This window comes from Aulostomus chinensis, chromosome 24 (genome assembly GCF_037954235.1).
Source record: "Aulostomus chinensis isolate RoL2024-O1b breed Wild chromosome 24, RoL_Achi_v1.0, whole genome shotgun sequence".
NCBI classification, from domain to species: domain Eukaryota; kingdom Metazoa; phylum Chordata; class Actinopteri; order Syngnathiformes; family Aulostomidae; genus Aulostomus; species Aulostomus chinensis.
This window is the reverse complement of record NC_141343.1, coordinates 6,055,418-6,073,592: the sequence shown is the minus strand read 5'-3', so window position 1 is coordinate 6,073,592 and position 18,175 is coordinate 6,055,418. Positions and strand designations below refer to the sequence as shown.

Sequence of the window (18,175 nt, the reverse complement as noted above, 5' to 3'; positions counted from 1 at the left end):
CACACATGAGGGAGGAAGAAGGACAGAGGAGAGTCTGACTGTCATGGTGAAAGCAACTACAATTAAACAAATGAACAAACACAAAGAAAATACTTTGGTCAGATATTGCGCAGTTTAGGTGTTGCTGGGCTTTCCGCACATGCCAGCTGCCTGCTGACACGTCGAGTGCTGTCAAACGTCTCTGAAGAAGGTGAATGCTCATCACCGAATTTGCACAAGGTCTGATGAAAGAAGTTAAAAACTTTGACTTAATGAGAAGACGTGATACATGTTTTTGAATAAATAACATACACTTCAATCGGACACTTAAAATTTATTTTCCCAAGCCACGCAGAGCCGCAACATAAGGATGAAAGAGCCGCATGCAGCTCCGGAGCCGCGGTTGTCGACCCCTGGGTTGGAGGATCAAAGTAGTAGAGAAGCAGTGACACAAAGGGAAACTTCCTCATTCCCTGAACGCAGCTTCATCAAACAGAGCAGTTGCTAACTGTTCACCTGCAGTAGTGAAGTCTTCAGGACAAGAAGTTGATCAAACATGGGAAGTTTGACTCAGATCAACAAGGCAGGGAGGAGTTATCAGAGAATACATTCTATACATACATTACTTGGCTTTCAACCTGCGTTTCCCACTCTTTTTTTTCTCCAAGGCTTCAGTGCGATATTTTGACAAAAGGTTTCTCCCCACTGTGCGCTCTTATGTGTCGTTTCAGATGTCCTTTTACCGAGAATCTTTTAGCACAAACTGAGCAGGGGAATGGTTTCTCCCCAGTGTGTGTTCTCATGTGATTTTTCAGATTTCCTTTGTCTGACAATCTTTTGCCACAAATTGAGCAGGGGAATGGTTTCTCCCCAGTGTGTGTTCTCATGTGATTTTTCAGATTTCCTTTGTCTGACAATCTTTTGCCACAAATTGAGCAGGGGAATGGTTTCTCCCCAGTGTGCTTTCTCATGTGTCTTTTCAGATGTCCCTGTTGTGAGAATATTTTGCCACAAACTAAGCAGGGGAATGGTTTCTCCCCAGTGTGTGTTCTCATGTGATTTTTCAGATTTCCTTTGTCTGACAATCTTTTGCCACAAACAGAGCAGGGGAATGGTTTCTCTCCAGTATGCGTTCTCATGTGTCTGTTCAGACAACCCTTTTCTGAAAATCTTGTGCCACAAACTGAGCAGGGGAATGGTTTCTCTCCAGTGTGTGATCTCATGTGTCTTTTTAGATGTCCCTTTTCTGAAAATCTTGTGCCACAAACTGAGCAGGGAAACGGTTTCTCTCCAGTATGTGTTCTCATGTGTGTTTTCAAATATCCCTTTGAGAATCTTCTACCACAAATTGAGCATGGGAATGTTTTCTCCCCAGTGTGTGTTCTCATGTGTTTATCCAAAAGCCTTCTATTACTAAAACCTTTACTGCATGTTGAGCACCTAAAGGGATGCTCATCCTCACTGACTTCTGTCTGAGATTCAGACGGACCAAAGGTCACGTTCCTGACCATTTCTGATCCACTTTCAGTCTGTACTTTTTGCTCTTTTGAGCTGCAATGAGTTGCTTCCTGTCCTAGGCTCAAATTCTGAAGCAGATTCCTCTTTGTGCCAAAGTGTTCCTTGTGCTCAGAGGTGGCCGTGTTATCAGGTGTGACCCAATCATCCTCACTGACTTCAGTATCAGGTTCAGAAGAGGCTGACATCTGGTCGTCCGTCTCAGGTTGTACAAGTGTATCTGGATCAACATTGCTGGTTGGTTCTGGTTCTGGTCCTCCACTCTCTTCTTCAACAGCTTCTGTTTTCAGATGATGAATTGGGCTGCTGGTCAGAGACTCTTCTTTCAAGTTCTCCTCAGTTAGACTATGGTGAAGCTGTGGGAACTGAGGTTTCTCTTCTTCCTCTTCACTCTTCACAGGGACCAGAGTGAAGGGGAACGTGGTGATATCAGCCTCCTCCTGCCCTTGAAGCTGCCCTCCCTCCTCACTGGTCCAGAGCTCCTCTGACTCCTCTTTAATGTGTGGGGGCTCTTGGTCCTGCAGCTCAGTGGGAACCTCTTCTTTAATCACCAGCAGCTGTTCCACATCTGCAGGACACAAACAGCAACATCAGAAATCTCTTCATTTGACTCTGAAACAGTGGAGCAACACACAGAAACAGAAAGAAACTAAATGAAAAAAGACATCCTGCTACTGAGAACCAGTCAGCAAACTGGGAATAGAAACGCTGGCTTCAGATGCTTGCATCAACGTTGTGTCACCAAGGTCAAAGGTCATAGGTCCCCTCTGCTGAATGTTTTTGTCCATTCATCATCATATCTGCTAGTTGATTAATTAGTTAATTTCTATGATCCTGCAGGAGAATGAGAGTTAAGTCACTCTAACCAGAGGTGAGTGCTGGATCACTGAGACCTGTACTGATGCTAAACATGTCAGCCCACCCAGGAAAAAACAGGAGACATCTGGGAAAGAGCCAAGTACACACACACACACACACACACACACACACACACACACACACACACACACACACACACACACACACACACACACACTGTTGTGTGCTACATGTGCACAGAACTCTAAAGTAATGTATCACCTATGAAGTGTTACCATGTTACTTAGTTTTGGTGTTTCTCTTCTGCAAAAATACCCAAAAGCAGTAGCAATCCAGTGAACAGGTTGGAGGGCCTGAGCAAGATGGTGGTGGCAGGGATGCATCCTGGAAACCTGATGGCGCCATCTAATGTTGATCAGGAAGCAGCCAAGATGGCACCCTGCATGTCCCGAGCCTGGTGAGGTTTAACGGCTTGAAAAACACCAAATCACCATCAACCATTAAACACTTCTATGTTGTTACATTCCTGCTCAGTTGGAACACAATGACCCGGATTATGGACACAACAAGACCAGAGACATTTACTGGCTAGCATGAGCATGAGTGCCTTCTCCCAGTTTCCTGGTCAGTGTGTGGGGTCCAGGGATGTCCTGGCGACTGGGAAAAGTGGGACAATTCTTGAATGGCTGGTCCAGCCAAGGCCAGCTGGGCAGCGAACAAAAATATTTTTTTAATAGGCCTGTATAATTTCCATTATAGGCAGCACGGTGGTGCAGTGGTTCACCCTGTCACCTCACAGCAACAAGGTCCTGGGTTTGAGCCCCGGCTCAGGCACAGGATCTTTCTGTGTTGAGTCTGCATGTTCTCCTGGCCCTGCTGCCTCTCCACTTCCTGGACTGAATTCGGGGCCCAGCAGGTCCCTGCGGGGACTCACCTGCTCTGTAGAGCCTGACTCGGGGCTTCAGCACGGCATCGAGCAGCAACCTCTGCCGGCGGTTCTCCCGCTCGAACTCCGCCACGGTTTCCTCCAGCAGAGCCACGATCTGCTCCGCGGCCGCCGCCAGCCGCTCGGTCAGCAGCGCTCTCAGCCCCGGGACTCCAGCCGCTGAGTCTCCTTCTCCCAGCTGCAGCAGGAAGTCTTCAGCGGCGGCGAGGATCCGCTCCTGGACCGACACCCGCAGCAGCTGCGTGGCGCACATGTTGAGGCTCTACTGGCGCCAGTCAGCCTTCAGGAAACAGAGACCGAGGCCGGAGGTTCACGGACTTCTCCTTCTTTCCTCGTTGTTTGAAAATGTCCCGCTTTCTTCTTTTTCTTCTTCTTCGCCTTCCTCTTCTTCTTCTTCGGTTACCATCCAGCTTATTGGCGCATTACCGCCACCTTCTGTTCCGGAGTGTGGACCACACAGTAACTTCCAGTCTTCCTGTCCTAACCAGATCTACTACAATATTCTACCATCATGTCTATCATTAAACTCCTTATCCCACTCCTGTGTCCCCTACTGCCACCCTGTTCTTCAACCCCCCCCCCCCCCATCAATTCAGTTCTCTCATGACCACCAGTCTCCCTCCAGAAAGCTCTCAGCACCCTAACCTGGGCTCTCCCCCAGACTCAGGAATCTTTTTGGTGTAAACTCCTGCACCCCTGAGTCCCTCAGCTTCTTCCTCCTGACTCTCTGCTTCTCATCCCTCCTCCACCTCAGAAATCCCTGCTCCACCGACTCCTCCTCCTGACATCCCTCACACAAGCCTGTCTGGTGCTTCCCTATCAGTTTCAGTGGTTTATTTTGTGCTCTGACAAGTCAAGACTAAGGAGATGTTTGTGGACACGAGGAAGGAGAGGAGACCTCAGGGGCCACTGTTCATCCAGGAGCTTGAAGTTGAGAGGGTGAGCAGCTTCAAGTACCTGGGCGTCCACATCAGCGAGGACCTCACCTGGACACTAAACTCCACACAGCAGGTGAAGAAGGCACAACAGCGGCTGGACTTCCTGAGGAGGCTGAGGAAATCTGGCATGTCGCCTAAGAGCCTCATTAACTTCTCCAGCTGCATCGTTGAGAGCATCTGAGCAGCTGCATCACAGTGTGGTACGGCAGTGCTGCTGCTATGGACCACAAACGCCTGCAGAGAGTGGTGGAGACTGCTGAGGAGACCACCAGGACTCCACTGCCCCCCCTGCAGAGAGTGGTGGAGACTGCTGAGGAGACCACCAGGACTCCACTGCCCCCCCTGCAGAGAGTGGTGGAGACTGCTGAGGAGACCACCAGGACTCCACTGCCCCCCCTGCAGAGAGTGGTGGAGACTGCTGAGGAGACCACCAGGACTCCACTGCCCCCCCTGCAGAGAGTGGTGGAGATTGCTGAGCAGACCACCAGGACTCCACTGCCCCCCCTGCAGAGAGTGGTGGAGACTGCTGAGGAGACCACCAGGACTCCACTGCCCCCCCTGCAGAGCATCGACCACCGCAGTCCACAGCAGAGCTGCCTCCATCTTGAAGGACCCCACCCACCCCAACACGTCTGTTCACACTTCTACCCTCAGGCTGGAGGGACAGAAGTGTGAAATGTAGAACCACAGGACTAAAGAACTCTTTCCCTCTGCAATCAGACTCCTGAACTCCTAACAAAACTACCTCAGGACCCTACTTGACCTTTGCCTGCATCAACAATTCTTGTTTTTGCAATACTCAAATATTTTGCACAGCACTGTTTAATTGCACTGTTTCCTCACTTCTCTACTGTCACTGTTTATTGTAAATTTAAATTTATTTTTATATTCCTGATGTTAGGAATTCTGTGGGCAGCAAAGTAAGAATTTCATTGTACAGGGAAACATGTTTCTATACTGTACACATGACAACAAACACTTTGAATCTTGAATCTTTGAATCTTGAGTTTGTGTTTGATCTTAGAATTCTTTCTTTGATCTCACCTTGATTTCTCAATGCATTTCTTTGTGGACACAAATTGTCTTTGATGTCTCAATGAGACAAAGACATAGAAGCTCAAGCTGCTGTTGAGGCTCTGATCCTCGGTCATCAAATCAGTGTCAGTTCAGGTTGCCTGCAGGGATTTTTAAAGTCCAGCAGGTGTCAGTATTCAGTATCGCAGTATCAACAGTGCGTCATTGTGTCGACACGCTTCTTGACGCCTCATCGATCATCACTGCGTCCAGGAGTGTTTACGATTCTTTTCAGTGCCGCTGGATTTCTTTTTGGGCAACTGAAAATAGCGACTCCCTCGTTTGTTGTAATTAAACGTCGCGGTGAAGCCGTGTGATTGGCGAGCGCCGGCGTCTTCTTCTGCTTTATTTTAGTTAAGCGACCTGCTGCTGCCCTCTACTGGCAAGACCCCCCGGAGGAAGAACTCAATTGGAAAAAACAATTCTGCTTCTTTTTCATCCACAACAGAGGATCATTTAAGATTAAATAAAAGAACCTGAGAAAAAGGTTCCTCTTCTCTCAGCACGATCTTCATCTGATTTAAATGCAGCATTTCTCCACATCCTGTCCGAATTCTTAGTACAAAAATTCAGTCGGTGACATTTTGTTGAGGACGTGCAGAGCGAGAGGAGAAAATAACTGGGAGACTCTCCCTCAGTGAGAGATAATTAGGATCTGTTTAAAACTCTCAACATGTGTGGTTGTTGAACGACTCTCACGACCAGAACACTCGGACCAAGAGACATGAATCTTCCCACTTTGTAATACGTGACACCACATCAGTGCACACCAACACAGTGATGCACACAATCCAGACCTGTTCTTTTCAGTCCAGGAGTTTGACAGTTTTCTATTTTCCCAGATTAAAAAAACCAAAACACAAACATTGTTTTAATTTGATTTTTTTTATTTGTAATTCAATGAACACAAAACATTTCATCAAGATCATCAATTTTCAGTGAAAAAAAAAACAATTGGAAAAAAAACATTTAGACACATTAAAACAGAGGTTACAAGAAAGAAAATTCAGAACAAAAAACAAAAGTTAACAGGAAAAAGAAGGCACATGAAAACAAAGGCTGCAATAACAAAAAAAGCAGACATTTTTAATTCTTATGTATATATTTGACACACACACACACACACACACACCTGCAGACAAGAGTCAGGACCCCCTTGACGACCCCAAAGGGCAGGGAAGCAACCCTTTCATCCACTGGGGTGAACCCCAATGTACAGGCTGAGTCTGGGGGCTATCAGAAAGCCCACCCCGACCCTCTCACCCTGAGCAAAGGAGAGTCCAACGCCTCTCAAGGACTTGGGTTCAGGAGCCGGAGCACTGTGTGGAGGTGAGGCCGACTATGTCTAGCCAGGAACGCTCCACCTCCTCCACCACCTCCAGCTCCTTACCCACCAGAGAGGTGACATTCCAGGTCCCAAAAGCCAGCTTCCATCACCAGGGATCAGACCACCAAGGCCCCCACCTTGGTCTGCTGCCTGATCCACACTGCACCAGACCCTTCTGGGTCCTCCTGCAGGTGGTGGGCCCATGGGGGGACTAGACCATGTATGCAGCTCGGGTTGGGCACAGCCCCACCCCATAGGCAAGGGCATGGCCACCAGGAGCTCGCCCATGGGCCACTACCCCAGGGCGGGGCCCTGGTAACCCCCAGGGCGGGGCCCTGGTAACCCCCAGGGCCAGGTACTCAGTCTCTTGGCCCTCTTCCTGTGGGTCTTATGAACCATTCTTTGTCAGGCCCTTCACCAAGAACCAGTCTGCCTTGGGAGACCCTTCCAGGGGCAAAATGCCCCCGACAGCACAGCTCCTAGGGTCATGAGGGCACTCAAACTCCTCCACCACGGTAAGGTGACGGTTCCAGGAGGAGTAGATATAAATCTATACATATAGATATATATCTATATGTATAGATATCCATATAGATAGAGAACTGTATCTGTATCTATATAGATAGACCAAAAATAAACACATTAAAATCTACAATCACAATTTAAAATAAATAAAAGTCTAAAGAAAAAACATTGTTAAAACAGAGGTGAACATCACAATTTTCAAATAAAAGAAACAAAACCCAAAGATAAAAAAAGCATGAAAAACAGGATACAATTAATGAAATAAAAACAAATAAAATCGATAAAAGCTCCCACCAACCATCTCCCTCCACCGCTCTGAGATTTATTCTGATTTCTCTCAGGTGTCCAGTGTCGTCTCTCTCTATTCATCAGGTAGATATCTTTGTACCCGTAGATCATCATCAGGTACACACACATCTCCATCATGTTCCTCAGGTATTTAGCTGGTGATCAGGTATTTGTCTAGAAAGATAATCAGCAGGTGAAGATCTAGAAAGAGACATTCAACAAGTTTACATCTGGATGTCGATATTTTTGGGACATTGGTCAACATGGTTTTTGTCCAAGTCAGCAGATATCCCATGATGCTTTTGACTGAGTGTCTCTGCCTGGAGGATTTGGCGTCACCTTTGAGACTTTAAATAAAGCTTTTAGATCCGTACCTGATGGTGGTCCACATTTCTATATAGATATTTCCCTGATGAACACATCAAAGTGTGGATGGATTTAAACTGATTCAGACTGATGAAAACCTATGGGACGGTTATTTAGCCCAAGAGTCTCTAAACAGACACAAACCTAACGCATGTCTGCAAATATCGACATGTGGAACATGAACATCGAAGCACATGTGGATTTATACCAGGTGAAGGGCCGAGGTTGGAAGAAAACCTGAGAGCAGCCAGACAGACAGTGGACGGGAGCTTTTTTCGAGGTATCAAAGTTATTTTCTCTCAAACAAACTCCCTTTCAAAAAAAAAAAACAAACAAACATCTGGATCCATTAAAACTGAGAATAAAGTTACAATTTTTGATTAAAAAAACAACAACAACAAAAAAAGGACAAAAACCATTTAAAACAAAATCAATTAGAATTTTTTTTTTTAAATTCGTAAAGCATTTAAAAAGATGAAAAGAGGCTCCAGTCGTTCTCATGGTTCACCTCAGTGGTTCAGCCTCTCAGGCTAAACTGTCCTCGGCTCCTTCCAGCAGCCTGTGCAGCCCCTGGGGCCCCGGTGAGGACTTGGGGGGCCATCATCTTCAACTTATCCCAGCCAGGTGAAGAAGAGACGCACGGATTCCAAGGCTCGCTGCTCTGCACCGTCACTTCCCCGCCACTTGAGGAAGACCTCGGTGTAAATGACATCTTCTTCAAAGAGGACGTCAAAGACCGTCAGGAGCAGCACTGCGGGGACGCAACAACACGGCAGCTTTTATCATGGACTGATTTAGGGGCTTTGGAGCCAAAGCACAAGACTCATCCCACCCTCCAGGGAGGTCAGGAGGTCAACGCTCACTTTTGGGGTGATGCATCTCTGCCATCAGCTGCTGGAGGGCCAAGAGGGCCTGAAGTTGTTTGGGTCCATCGGTCAGAAACCTCCTGAGAAGCCTGACTCTCTTAGTCAGCCGTCCTGCATCCAGACAGTTGCTGTGCTCGCCTGAAACAAGCAGATAAACCGGTGGAAAACTTCTATGAGAATTCAATTCCATGTCAGCAGGGTCACGACCCAGAACCGAATATGAGGACAGTCAAAAAACCAAACAAAACAGATGAGTCCCACGCACCGACGACGGCAGACCTGCACACAGTCGTCATCAAAGCTCTGAGGAACTCCACAGAAGCGGTCTGGCTTTCATCCAGGTTGGCCTGAAAGAGAGAAGAGGACAATCCAGGTTCACCATGATTGACCAACAGACCGATGTGGTCCCATCACCCCACAACCCGAAAACACACACCTGCACCCAGTCCCAGATCTGCTTGTTGCTGGCCTCGTCCCTCAGCAGCCTGTCCAGATGCTGCCTCATCTCTCTGGTGGTGAGGCTCTGAAAGACCATTAAAAATCAGTTTCAAAACGCTCTTCGGCAACTCGCCGATCCAACAAACCAAGTCACCAACAGAAGTAATCGGAGCATGAACCCCAGACAGCCTGCTGACCTGCGTCCTGACACACTTGGTCAGGTCCCTGGATGAAGCAGCAGGGGACAGGTGGCCACGTCCACGATTGACTGGAGGGAAAGAAAGACAATAAGGGGATGAAGTTCAGTTCCCATCATGTGAGATAGAGGCTTTAGCTGAAAGTTCCTACCTGTGACGTCGGCGCTACGACGCCCGTCCCTCCAGTTGGACTCTCGGCGGGAGGGTCGCCAGCGGCCCCACGTGTCCCCTCGGCTCCTTGAACGGTCCCCAGCAGCAGGCTAGCAAAACAACATGCGATTTCAAGTTCAGTCACCAAGACTTCAGCCAGGACGGGCGGTGAAAATGACTGGGACTTTACCGTTGGGATGCTGCGGGCGGCGTCCTCTCTCTTTTGGGGCTCCTGCCTCTCATCACGAGGTGGGCTGCGCCACCGATCTCCATTTTTGGAAGGGTGCCCCATGGCTCCTCCCCGTCTGCCTCCACCCTGCTGCTGCTGGATCTTGGAGCAGTCCCTCAAGGTCTCTCTCTCTGGACCAGTTCTCTTCAGCCCCTGGACCTCTTGAGGGGGAGTCAAGTTCACCTGCAGCACAGAGGAGGAGCAGGTTATGAACCATGTCATATCTGTCCCAGCAGCCATGTTTGTTTTTCCTTTAACTTGTCCCCCGTTAATAATTACTGCTAAACGGGTCAGCATCAACCTTTCTAGGGTGCACAACACCTCACTTAAATTATTAGAACAAACAAGAGCTGATCTACTGAGAGACGATCCCTTGATAATGATTCTTCTGGTTGTTTGGAGCTTCAGGAAACTAAGCCTTCATCAATCTCAACTTTTACCACCCAATTAAATTAACAGGATTCTCAAGACCCACAGCATCAATGCAGATGTTCACTTTCCTCAATGTTCTGCTGCTAATCTTCACAATTTACTCTCCAGGTCAAAGGACAGGAAAAACAAAAAGCAAAGAGATTCAAACATTCAGTGGTGTATTTTGTTATAAGCTATTTAACAGGTGGCGTTTATTCCAGAGTTAGCTTAGCGCAGGTTAGCATAATTGTTCACATAGGTTAGATTAGCGCAGGTTAACAATTGTTCACATAGGTTAGATTAGCGCAGGTTAACATAATTGTTCACATAGGTTAGATTAGCGCAGGTTAGCATAATTGTTCACATAGGGTAGATTAGCGCATTTTAGCATAATTGTTCACATAGGTTAGATTAGCGCATTTTAGCATAATTGTTCACATAGGTTAGATTAGCGCAGGTTAACATAATTGTTCACATAGGTTAGATTAGCGCAGGTTAACATAATTGTTCACATAGGTTAGATTAGCGCATTTTAGCATAATTGTTCACATAGGTTAGATTAGTGCAGGTTAACATAATTGTTCACATAGGTTAGATTAGCGCATTTTAGCATAATTGTTCACATAGGTTAGATTAGCGCATTTTAGCATAATTGTTCACATAGGTTAGATTAGCGCAGGTTAACAATTGTTCACATAGGTTAGATTAGCGCAGGTTAACAATTGTTCACATAGGTTAGATTTGCGCAGGTTAACAATTGTTCACATAGGTTAGATTAGCGCAGGTTAACACAATTGTTCACATAGGTTAGATTAGCGCAGGTTAGCATAATTGTTCACATAGGTTAGATTAGCGCAGGTTAACATAATTGTTCACATAGGTTAGATTAGCGCAGGTTAACATAATTGTTCACATAGGTTAGATTAGCGCAGGTTAACATAATTGTTCACATAGGTTAGATTAGTGCAGGTTAACATAATTGTTCACATAGGTTAGATTAGCGCAGGTTAACATAATTGTTCACATAGGTTAGATTAGCGCAGGTTAACAATTGTTCACATAGGTTAGATTAGCGCAGGTTAACAATTGTTCACATAGGTTAGATTAGCGCAGGTTAACATAATTGTTCACATAGGTTAGATTAGCGCAGGTTAACACAATTGTTCACATAGGTTAGATTAGCGCAGGTTAGCATAATTGTTCACATAGGTTAGATTAGCGCAGGTTAACATAATTGTTCACATAGGTTAGATTAGCGCAGGTTAACATAATTGTTCACATAGGTTAGATTAGCGCAGGTTAACATAATTGTTCACATAGGTTAGATTAGCGCAGGTTAACACAATTGTTCACATAGGTTAGATTAGCGCAGGTTAGCATAATTGTTCACATAGGTTAGATTAGCGCAGGTTAACATAATTGTTCACATAGGTTAGATTAGCGCAGGTTAACGTAATTGTTCACATAGGTTAGATTAGCGCAGGTTAACAATTGTTCACATAGGTTAGATTAGCGCAGGTTAACATAATTGTTCACATAGGTTAGATTAGCGCAGGTTAGCGTAATTGTTCACATAGGTTAGATTAGCGCATTTTAGCATAATTGTTCACATAGGTTAGATTAGCGCAGGTTAACATAATTGTTCACATAGGTTAGATTAGTGCAGGTTAACATAATTGTTCACATAGGTTAGATTAGTGCAGGTTAACATAATTGTTCACATAGGTTAGATTAGCGCAGGTTAACATAATTGTTCACATAGGTTAGATTAGCGCAGGTTAACAATTGTTCACATAGGTTAGATTTGCGCAGGTTAACAATTGTTCACATAGGTTAGATTAGCGCAGGTTAACAATTGTTCACATAGGTTAGATTAGCGCAGGTTAACATAATTGTTCACATAGGTTAGATTAGCGCAGGTTAACACAATTGTTCACATAGGTTAGATTAGCGCAGGTTAGCATAATTGTTCACATAGGTTAGATTAGCGCAGGTTAACATAATTGTTCACATAGGTTAGATTAGCGCAGGTTAACATAATTGTTCACATAGGTTAGATTAGCGCAGGTTAACATAATTGTTCACATAGGTTAGATTAGTGCAGGTTAACATAATTGTTCACATAGGTTAGATTAGCGCAGGTTAACATAATTGTTCACATAGGTTAGATTAGCGCAGGTTAACAATTGTTCACATAGGTTAGATTAGCGCAGGTTAACAATTGTTCACATAGGTTAGATTAGCGCAGGTTAACATAATTGTTCACATAGGTTAGATTAGCGCAGGTTAACACAATTGTTCACATAGGTTAGATTAGCGCAGGTTAGCATAATTGTTCACATAGGTTAGATTAGCGCAGGTTAACATAATTGTTCACATAGGTTAGATTAGCGCAGGTTAACACAATTGTTCACATAGGTTAGATTAGCGCAGGTTAGCATAATTGTTCACATAGGTTAGATTAGCGCAGGTTAACACAATTGTTCACATAGGTTAGATTAGCGCAGGTTAGCATAATTGTTCACATAGGTTAGATTAGCGCAGGTTAACATAATTGTTCACATAGGTTAGATTAGCGCAGGTTAACAATTGTTCACATAGGTTAGATTAGCGCAGGTTAACATAATTGTTCACATAGGTTAGATTAGTGCAGGTTAACATAATTGTTCACATAGGTTAGATTAGCGCAGGTTAACATAATTGTTCACATAGGTTAGATTAGCGCAGGTTAACAATTGTTCACATAGGTTAGATTAGCGCAGGTTAACAATTGTTCACATAGGTTAGATTAGCGCAGGTTAACATAATTGTTCACATAGGTTAGATTAGCGCAGGTTAACACAATTGTTCACATAGGTTAGATTAGCGCAGGTTAGCATAATTGTTCACATAGGTTAGATTAGCGCAGGTTAACATAATTGTTCACATAGGTTAGATTAGCGCAGGTTAACACAATTGTTCACATAGGTTAGATTAGCGCAGGTTAGCATAATTGTTCACATAGGTTAGATTAGCGCAGGTTAACACAATTGTTCACATAGGTTAGATTAGCGCAGGTTAGCATAATTGTTCACATAGGTTAGATTAGCGCAGGTTAACATAATTGTTCACATAGGTTAGATTAGCGCAGGTTAACAATTGTTCACATAGGTTAGATTAGCGCAGGTTAACATAATTGTTCACATAGGTTAGATTAGCGCAGGTTATCATAACTTTAACTGACTAATAATCGTATATTTCCCCCCGAAACAATGCAGCGTTTTCCTCCACCTTCATTTCATTGACAATTCTTGAACTAGAACTTGCTAGCAGTGCCATGGCTAAAGGTTGTTTGAATTGTTGCGTTCACCTTCAAAGGTACAAGCGCCTACATTTGCGGTCGACTCACCTGGACGCACTCTCCCGCCTTGTATCGGAACAGGGACACATTCTGGTTGGTCTTCAGACGGAAATCAGTGCAGGAAAAAGCCATTAATGATCCAAAATTCAGTGCAAAACGGTGCTGAGTACAGAGTTTGGTTGTCACTGCCGCCAGCAACGGCCGACTGAGGAACGCTGCGTCACTTCCAGGTCTTATACTCTCGATTTCGAACGCAGACGCATCAAAGGAACGATGAGAATTTAAACATTTGAATGATACCCGCGGAGTGGGCGGGGCTTAACATCAAGAGGCTCAGATTCTGAACAGCACCATCTGCTGGACGACTTTAAAAAGTGCAACTGAAAAGTCTGGACTCAACTCAATGTGTGGGAGATTTGAGGGCGTCCGCAAGTCAAATGTTTACTTTTATATCCTCGTTTTATTGTTTGATTATACTGATTCTACACACTGAATTTAATAGAAATGAATACAAATACATTTGAATAGACCGCACAGCACGACAGTCCTGTCCTTTTGATACCATCATCAGAGACCGGCTCATTCAGGGTTGATGTGGGTTTTCCACACCTTCAGGAACATTTTTTAATCACCAAACATTCACTGAAACGTCTGTTTATACAAGAGAATAAACCTAGAAACCTGTCTCTTGCTGCCCTCTACTGGCGAGATACCCCAGGAGAGGAAAACATCAGAAATATTTTCTCAGATTTTGTTTGCTTTGACATGATTGAGATTTATTGAACATCAATCAAAATTACTGGTTTCAACCGGATCGCTATTCAAAATCCACCCTTTTCTTCTCCCTCTGATGGCACTGATTTTTTCCCCCAATTTATTTCGATCTTGACATGAAATTTAGAGCCAAAAGAAAACTTGTCTGACTTAAAATAAAATCCTCTTTTGAGTCCAGAACCTGTAGCGTTGCGCCTCTGTCTGGCTGGTGAAACTTGGATTACTTTTTTGAAAACAAAGAACTTGAAGAGAACAATGACAGCAAGGACCCAAACTCACAATATCATCCTAAAAGGATCAAACAGTGGATCTTTTCACTGGAACCTCAGAGTTCACCAGATTGACACAGACACTTGAAAACAAGTTCAGATTCATCAAGTATTCCAGCACCAGTGTTTCATGTTTCTCTATGGTTGTCTGATGTTTGGCCTCTGACTCACTCTGAGAAAACATGCTGTCCTCCTCTGATGCAGCTGAACAGAGGCGCTATGACACTGTTCCATGGTCATCATGGAGGGACTCAGTTCAAGAGTTAGACAACCACTGGCCTGAAGGATAGAGAAGTGAACTGGTGACCAAAGGGTTGTTGGTTCAATCCTCAGGACTGGTTGGAGGGAGCAGCCACCCTGACTAACACCACTGAGATGCCCTTGAGCAAGGCTCTAAGAGTTGGTACTGACCAGCTTGTTTTATGATTGTGCTCAGCTGCTGAGTTGCTACTTGATCTCAACATTGGTCTGTTTCATCCTGAGTAGTTTGATCATAGCAGAGTCGTTGCATCAATGATCTGAACATGGATGGACAGTTAGACCCTCCACAGCAGGGGCATGTGACAGACGCTTCAGTCATTTAATGAAGTCATCATGTGACATGCAGCGTGGAGGAGTGGCTAATCGGGAAGGTTATTATATTTCCAAGGATGGGAAACTATTTTTATTTTTGTTTAATATACTGCAATAGCAATTGACCATCTATGACAATTATTCATCTCCAAACTAAATCCCGCTGTTTCCTGTCAGTTGACAGAGACGATCTTTCATTGTAACGGGAATGTGAAAGACTTCAGGTATTTGAAACTCTACAAATTATTTTTTTCCTGTTTTTTTTCCCCAACAGTCTCAATCCAAGTACTAACCAGGACCAATCAGGCTTTTGAGCCTATGGAAAGGCCTCATGCTGGTTCGGTAGGGCAGTAAGGGATAATTAGTTCTTTCAAATAGGATGTAGCTTTATCATTGAGAGCCTTATAAGTTAGCAGAAGGACTTTGAAGTCGATTCTAGATCCTACAGGAAGCCAGTGGTGAGAAGCTAAAGTGGGAGAGATGTGTTCTCTCTTCTTAACTCCCGTCAAAACCCTGGCTGCAGCGTTCTGGACCAGCTGGAGACTCTTTAGAGAGTATTTAGGACATCCTGACAGGAGAGAGTTGCAGTAGTCCAGCCTAGAAGTGATAAATGCATGCACCAGTTTCTCAGCATCACTCTGGGAAAGGATGTTCCTAATCTTAGCGATACTTCGCAGATGGAAGAAGGCGGTCCTGGTCACATGCTTTATGTGGGAGCTGAAGGAAAGGTCCTGGTCAAAAATGACCCCAAGGTTCCTTGCAGTTGTACTCGGGGTCAAGGTGATGCCATCTAGAGTAGTGATGTGGTTAGAGAGTGTGTCCCTGAGGTGTTTAGGTCCAAACACAATGACCTCAGTTTTATCTGAATTGAGCATTAAGAAGTTAGAAGACATCCAGGAATTAAAATTTTTCAGGTAGTGTTGCAGATTAGTAAGATGGCTTGTGTTGTCTGGCTCCATTGACAAGTAAAGTTCTGTGTCATCAGCATAACAGTGAAAGTTGATCGAGTGCTTCCGGATTATGTCACCGAATGGAAGCATGGAAAGAGTGAAAAAAATTGGTCCTAAAGCTGAACCCTGTGGAACACCTTATGTAACTCTGCTATACTCCAAGTGGTCAATATTAACAATATTATTAATATCTCTCAAGGAAGTTGACAAAACGCTCTCATTTGCTTGCGTCTTCTGCAGTTAGAAAAGAAAGCAATAAGCATCTAAACAGATGCTGCACGACAATTCCTCTGAAAATATGAATATTAATAATTCAAGAATTTCACAGGATTTTATGTGTCAAACGCAAACAAATAATGAACACACTCGCTGCATTTGCGACCATTGTCCATGAGGGCAAAGCCTTCTTTGCAGGCGCACTTGTATGATCCAGGGGAGCTGATGCATATATGCTGGCAGTCATGGTCCCCTGTGGCACACGGGTCCAAGGCTTCAGCCAGTGAGGAGCGAATGACAACGTCAGTTTGAAAATGGGAAAATCTACCATGGATTTTAATGACAAACTGCTGCAAGAATCAGCTGACCTATAAAAATGTTGTGGAGGAGGAGGGAATCAGGTGGATCTTTCAAACAAACAAGTGGAACTGTTTCGAAGCACACTTTACTTATAAAATACGAGTTATACATTTAACTGAATACGAGTTGTTCCTTGTCCCTTGCATTTTTTGTGGTACTGTGGTCATAAAATTGAGGACAATTGCTTTTCTTTCTGGGAGAAAAGATCTGCCAGAGCTTTTGAAGTTTTAGGTCAGCATAGTTAATTTAACAATTCATTATACATGATTTTTTTTTTAACTTTTTACATTTTTTTATGTTTTCACCATCTGTTTATCATTATTATTATTTTTTCATTTGTAACCAAAGCAGAAATGCTGGAACATGAGAGTTCATCCATGTATTTGGTACATGATTCAACTCACCTGATACAGTTCTTTCTGTCCCTCCCTGAAACAGAATTGCACACTCAAATCACCCACTTTTTCACCAAGATATTTTTAAAGTTTAAATCTATTAAATTTGTGAACCACATACTATGTGCATTTACATTATTTGACGCATTAATCCTCTAAAAATTGATGGCAATTGAGCCAAAAAAATGTATTACCAAACTTGGAAAGCAACTTTATATGTTTTGGTTCCTTAAAACTTGGCATCTGGTCATCATGCAGATCAGTAATGTATTACATCATAAGTGTTGCACTCATGAATCTTACCAAAGGAACAACACTCAAAGACACAAGTAGGATGAGGAGAACTGGAGCCATGATGGTGCTCTTTGTCAGTGCAGATGCCAAGTCTGAAAAGAAGAACAATGGTTAATGTCAGAACATAAAAATTATTTTAAAAAAAGGAGCTCAGTCTTATAGGAGAATGAGAGTTGTCACTCTAACCAGAAGTGAGTGCTAGAAGACTGTGACCTGTACTGATGCTAAACCTGTTAGCCCACGGAACAAAAACAAGAGACACCTGGGAAAAGAGCCAAGTACATCTCGCTCTCTCTCTCTCTCTCTCTCTCTCTCTCTCTCTCTCTCTCTCTCACACACACACACACACACACACACACGGTAAAGAGACACCCACAGACAGCCAAGGTCCAAGATAAGGGTCATTTTTTAATTTGGTGCCTTTTGTGTCCCCAGTACAAATCATGCTGTATTTTGTTTAAATTTGGACAAATACTGATTCCATTTGGTTTTCCATGTATGGCCAATTGTTTTTTATTATGAATATAATGATATGGGCATCAAAGTTGTTGTTATTTTTACATTTTAAAAGGTTTGGTTAAAGAGGTATGTTGGAATAGGCCATGTCCCCAGTGCTGTTCATTCAAATTTGATCTTTAAAAACAAATAGCAGGCATACATTTCCACATATTTCCTTATTATTTCATGTCCCTGGTCAAAATCCATTTAATCAAAAGCTGTTCTGATCAAAATTGCTAAATTCTGTATTAAAGTAAGAAGGTTTTATGTTCATCCCTTGTGGTCACTGTCCACCCTGAGAGCTGTGTTAGTGTCCCTTTAAGGAAAAACATATTTCTCAGTGACATCACTCTCATAAACTGACGTCCCATCAGTGGCAGGAAATTCAAATGTGGAAAGCTGGTTGATTTCTCTTCCTATCAGGTTTTGCTGTTTTTA

At 43.9% G+C, this 18,175-nt stretch overlaps 2 protein-coding genes and 1 long non-coding RNA gene across 5 annotated transcripts; all 3 read right to left on the bottom strand.

Annotated features, from left to right (window-relative positions):
* Positions 1-405: 405 nt before the first annotated feature.
* LOC147238490 (uncharacterized) lies at positions 406-3,651 on the bottom strand. The gene is made up of 2 exons (XM_086197228.1): positions 3,248-3,651; positions 406-2,062 (listed from the first exon to the last, which is right to left on the bottom strand). Exons 1-2 carry the CDS (start codon positions 3,510-3,512, stop codon positions 651-653), a joined length of 1,677 nt encoding a protein of 558 aa, XP_086053354.1. The 5' UTR covers positions 3,513-3,651; the 3' UTR covers positions 406-650.
* A 2,248-nt stretch (positions 3,652-5,899) lies between these two features.
* On the bottom strand, positions 5,900-13,610 carry LOC147238489 (uncharacterized). Of its 3 annotated transcripts, none has more exons than XR_015111779.1 (9): positions 13,457-13,610; positions 9,619-9,840; positions 9,430-9,538; positions 9,279-9,349; positions 9,080-9,166; positions 8,909-8,990; positions 8,641-8,781; positions 8,286-8,528; positions 5,900-7,612 (listed from the first exon to the last, which is right to left on the bottom strand). XR_015111779.1 is itself a non-coding variant. In XM_086197237.1 (8 exons), exons 1-8 carry the CDS (start codon positions 13,538-13,540, stop codon positions 8,389-8,391), a joined length of 936 nt encoding a protein of 311 aa, XP_086053363.1. In that variant the 5' UTR covers positions 13,541-13,610; the 3' UTR covers positions 5,900-8,388. The 3 variants fall into 3 exon arrangements, 1 of the variants encoding a protein (XP_086053363.1); XR_015111780.1 differs by having other exon boundaries at positions 5,900-7,585; XM_086197237.1 differs by having other exon boundaries at positions 5,900-8,528.
* Positions 13,611-15,715: 2,105 nt separating this feature from the next.
* On the bottom strand, positions 15,716-17,286 carry LOC147238488 (uncharacterized). The gene is made up of 3 exons (XR_015111785.1): positions 17,249-17,286; positions 16,955-16,979; positions 15,716-16,464 (listed from the first exon to the last, which is right to left on the bottom strand). It is a non-coding gene; the product is annotated as an uncharacterized LOC147238488 (long non-coding RNA).
* Between the last annotated feature and the right edge of the window lie 889 nt (positions 17,287-18,175).

Excerpts from the sequence above, each read along its gene's own strand:
- LOC147238490 (XM_086197228.1), bottom strand. The coding sequence starts at position 3,512 with ATGTGCGCCACGCAGCTGCTGCGGGTGTCGGTCCAGGAGCGGATCCTC. Across the intron at positions 2,063-3,247 it reads AGTCAGGCTCTACAGAGCAG|ATGTGGAACAGCTGCTGGTG; the intron begins GTGAGTCCCCGC and ends TGTGTCCTGCAG.
- LOC147238489 (XM_086197237.1), bottom strand. The coding sequence starts at position 13,540 with ATGGCTTTTTCCTGCACTGATTTCCGTCTGAAGACCAACCAGAATGTG. Across the intron at positions 9,539-9,618 it reads CCGCCCGCAGCATCCCAACG|CCTGCTGCTGGGGACCGTTC; the intron begins GTAAAGTCCCAG and ends TTGTTTTGCTAG. Across the intron at positions 9,350-9,429 it reads TCGTAGCGCCGACGTCACAG|TCAATCGTGGACGTGGCCAC; the intron begins GTAGGAACTTTC and ends CTTTCCCTCCAG.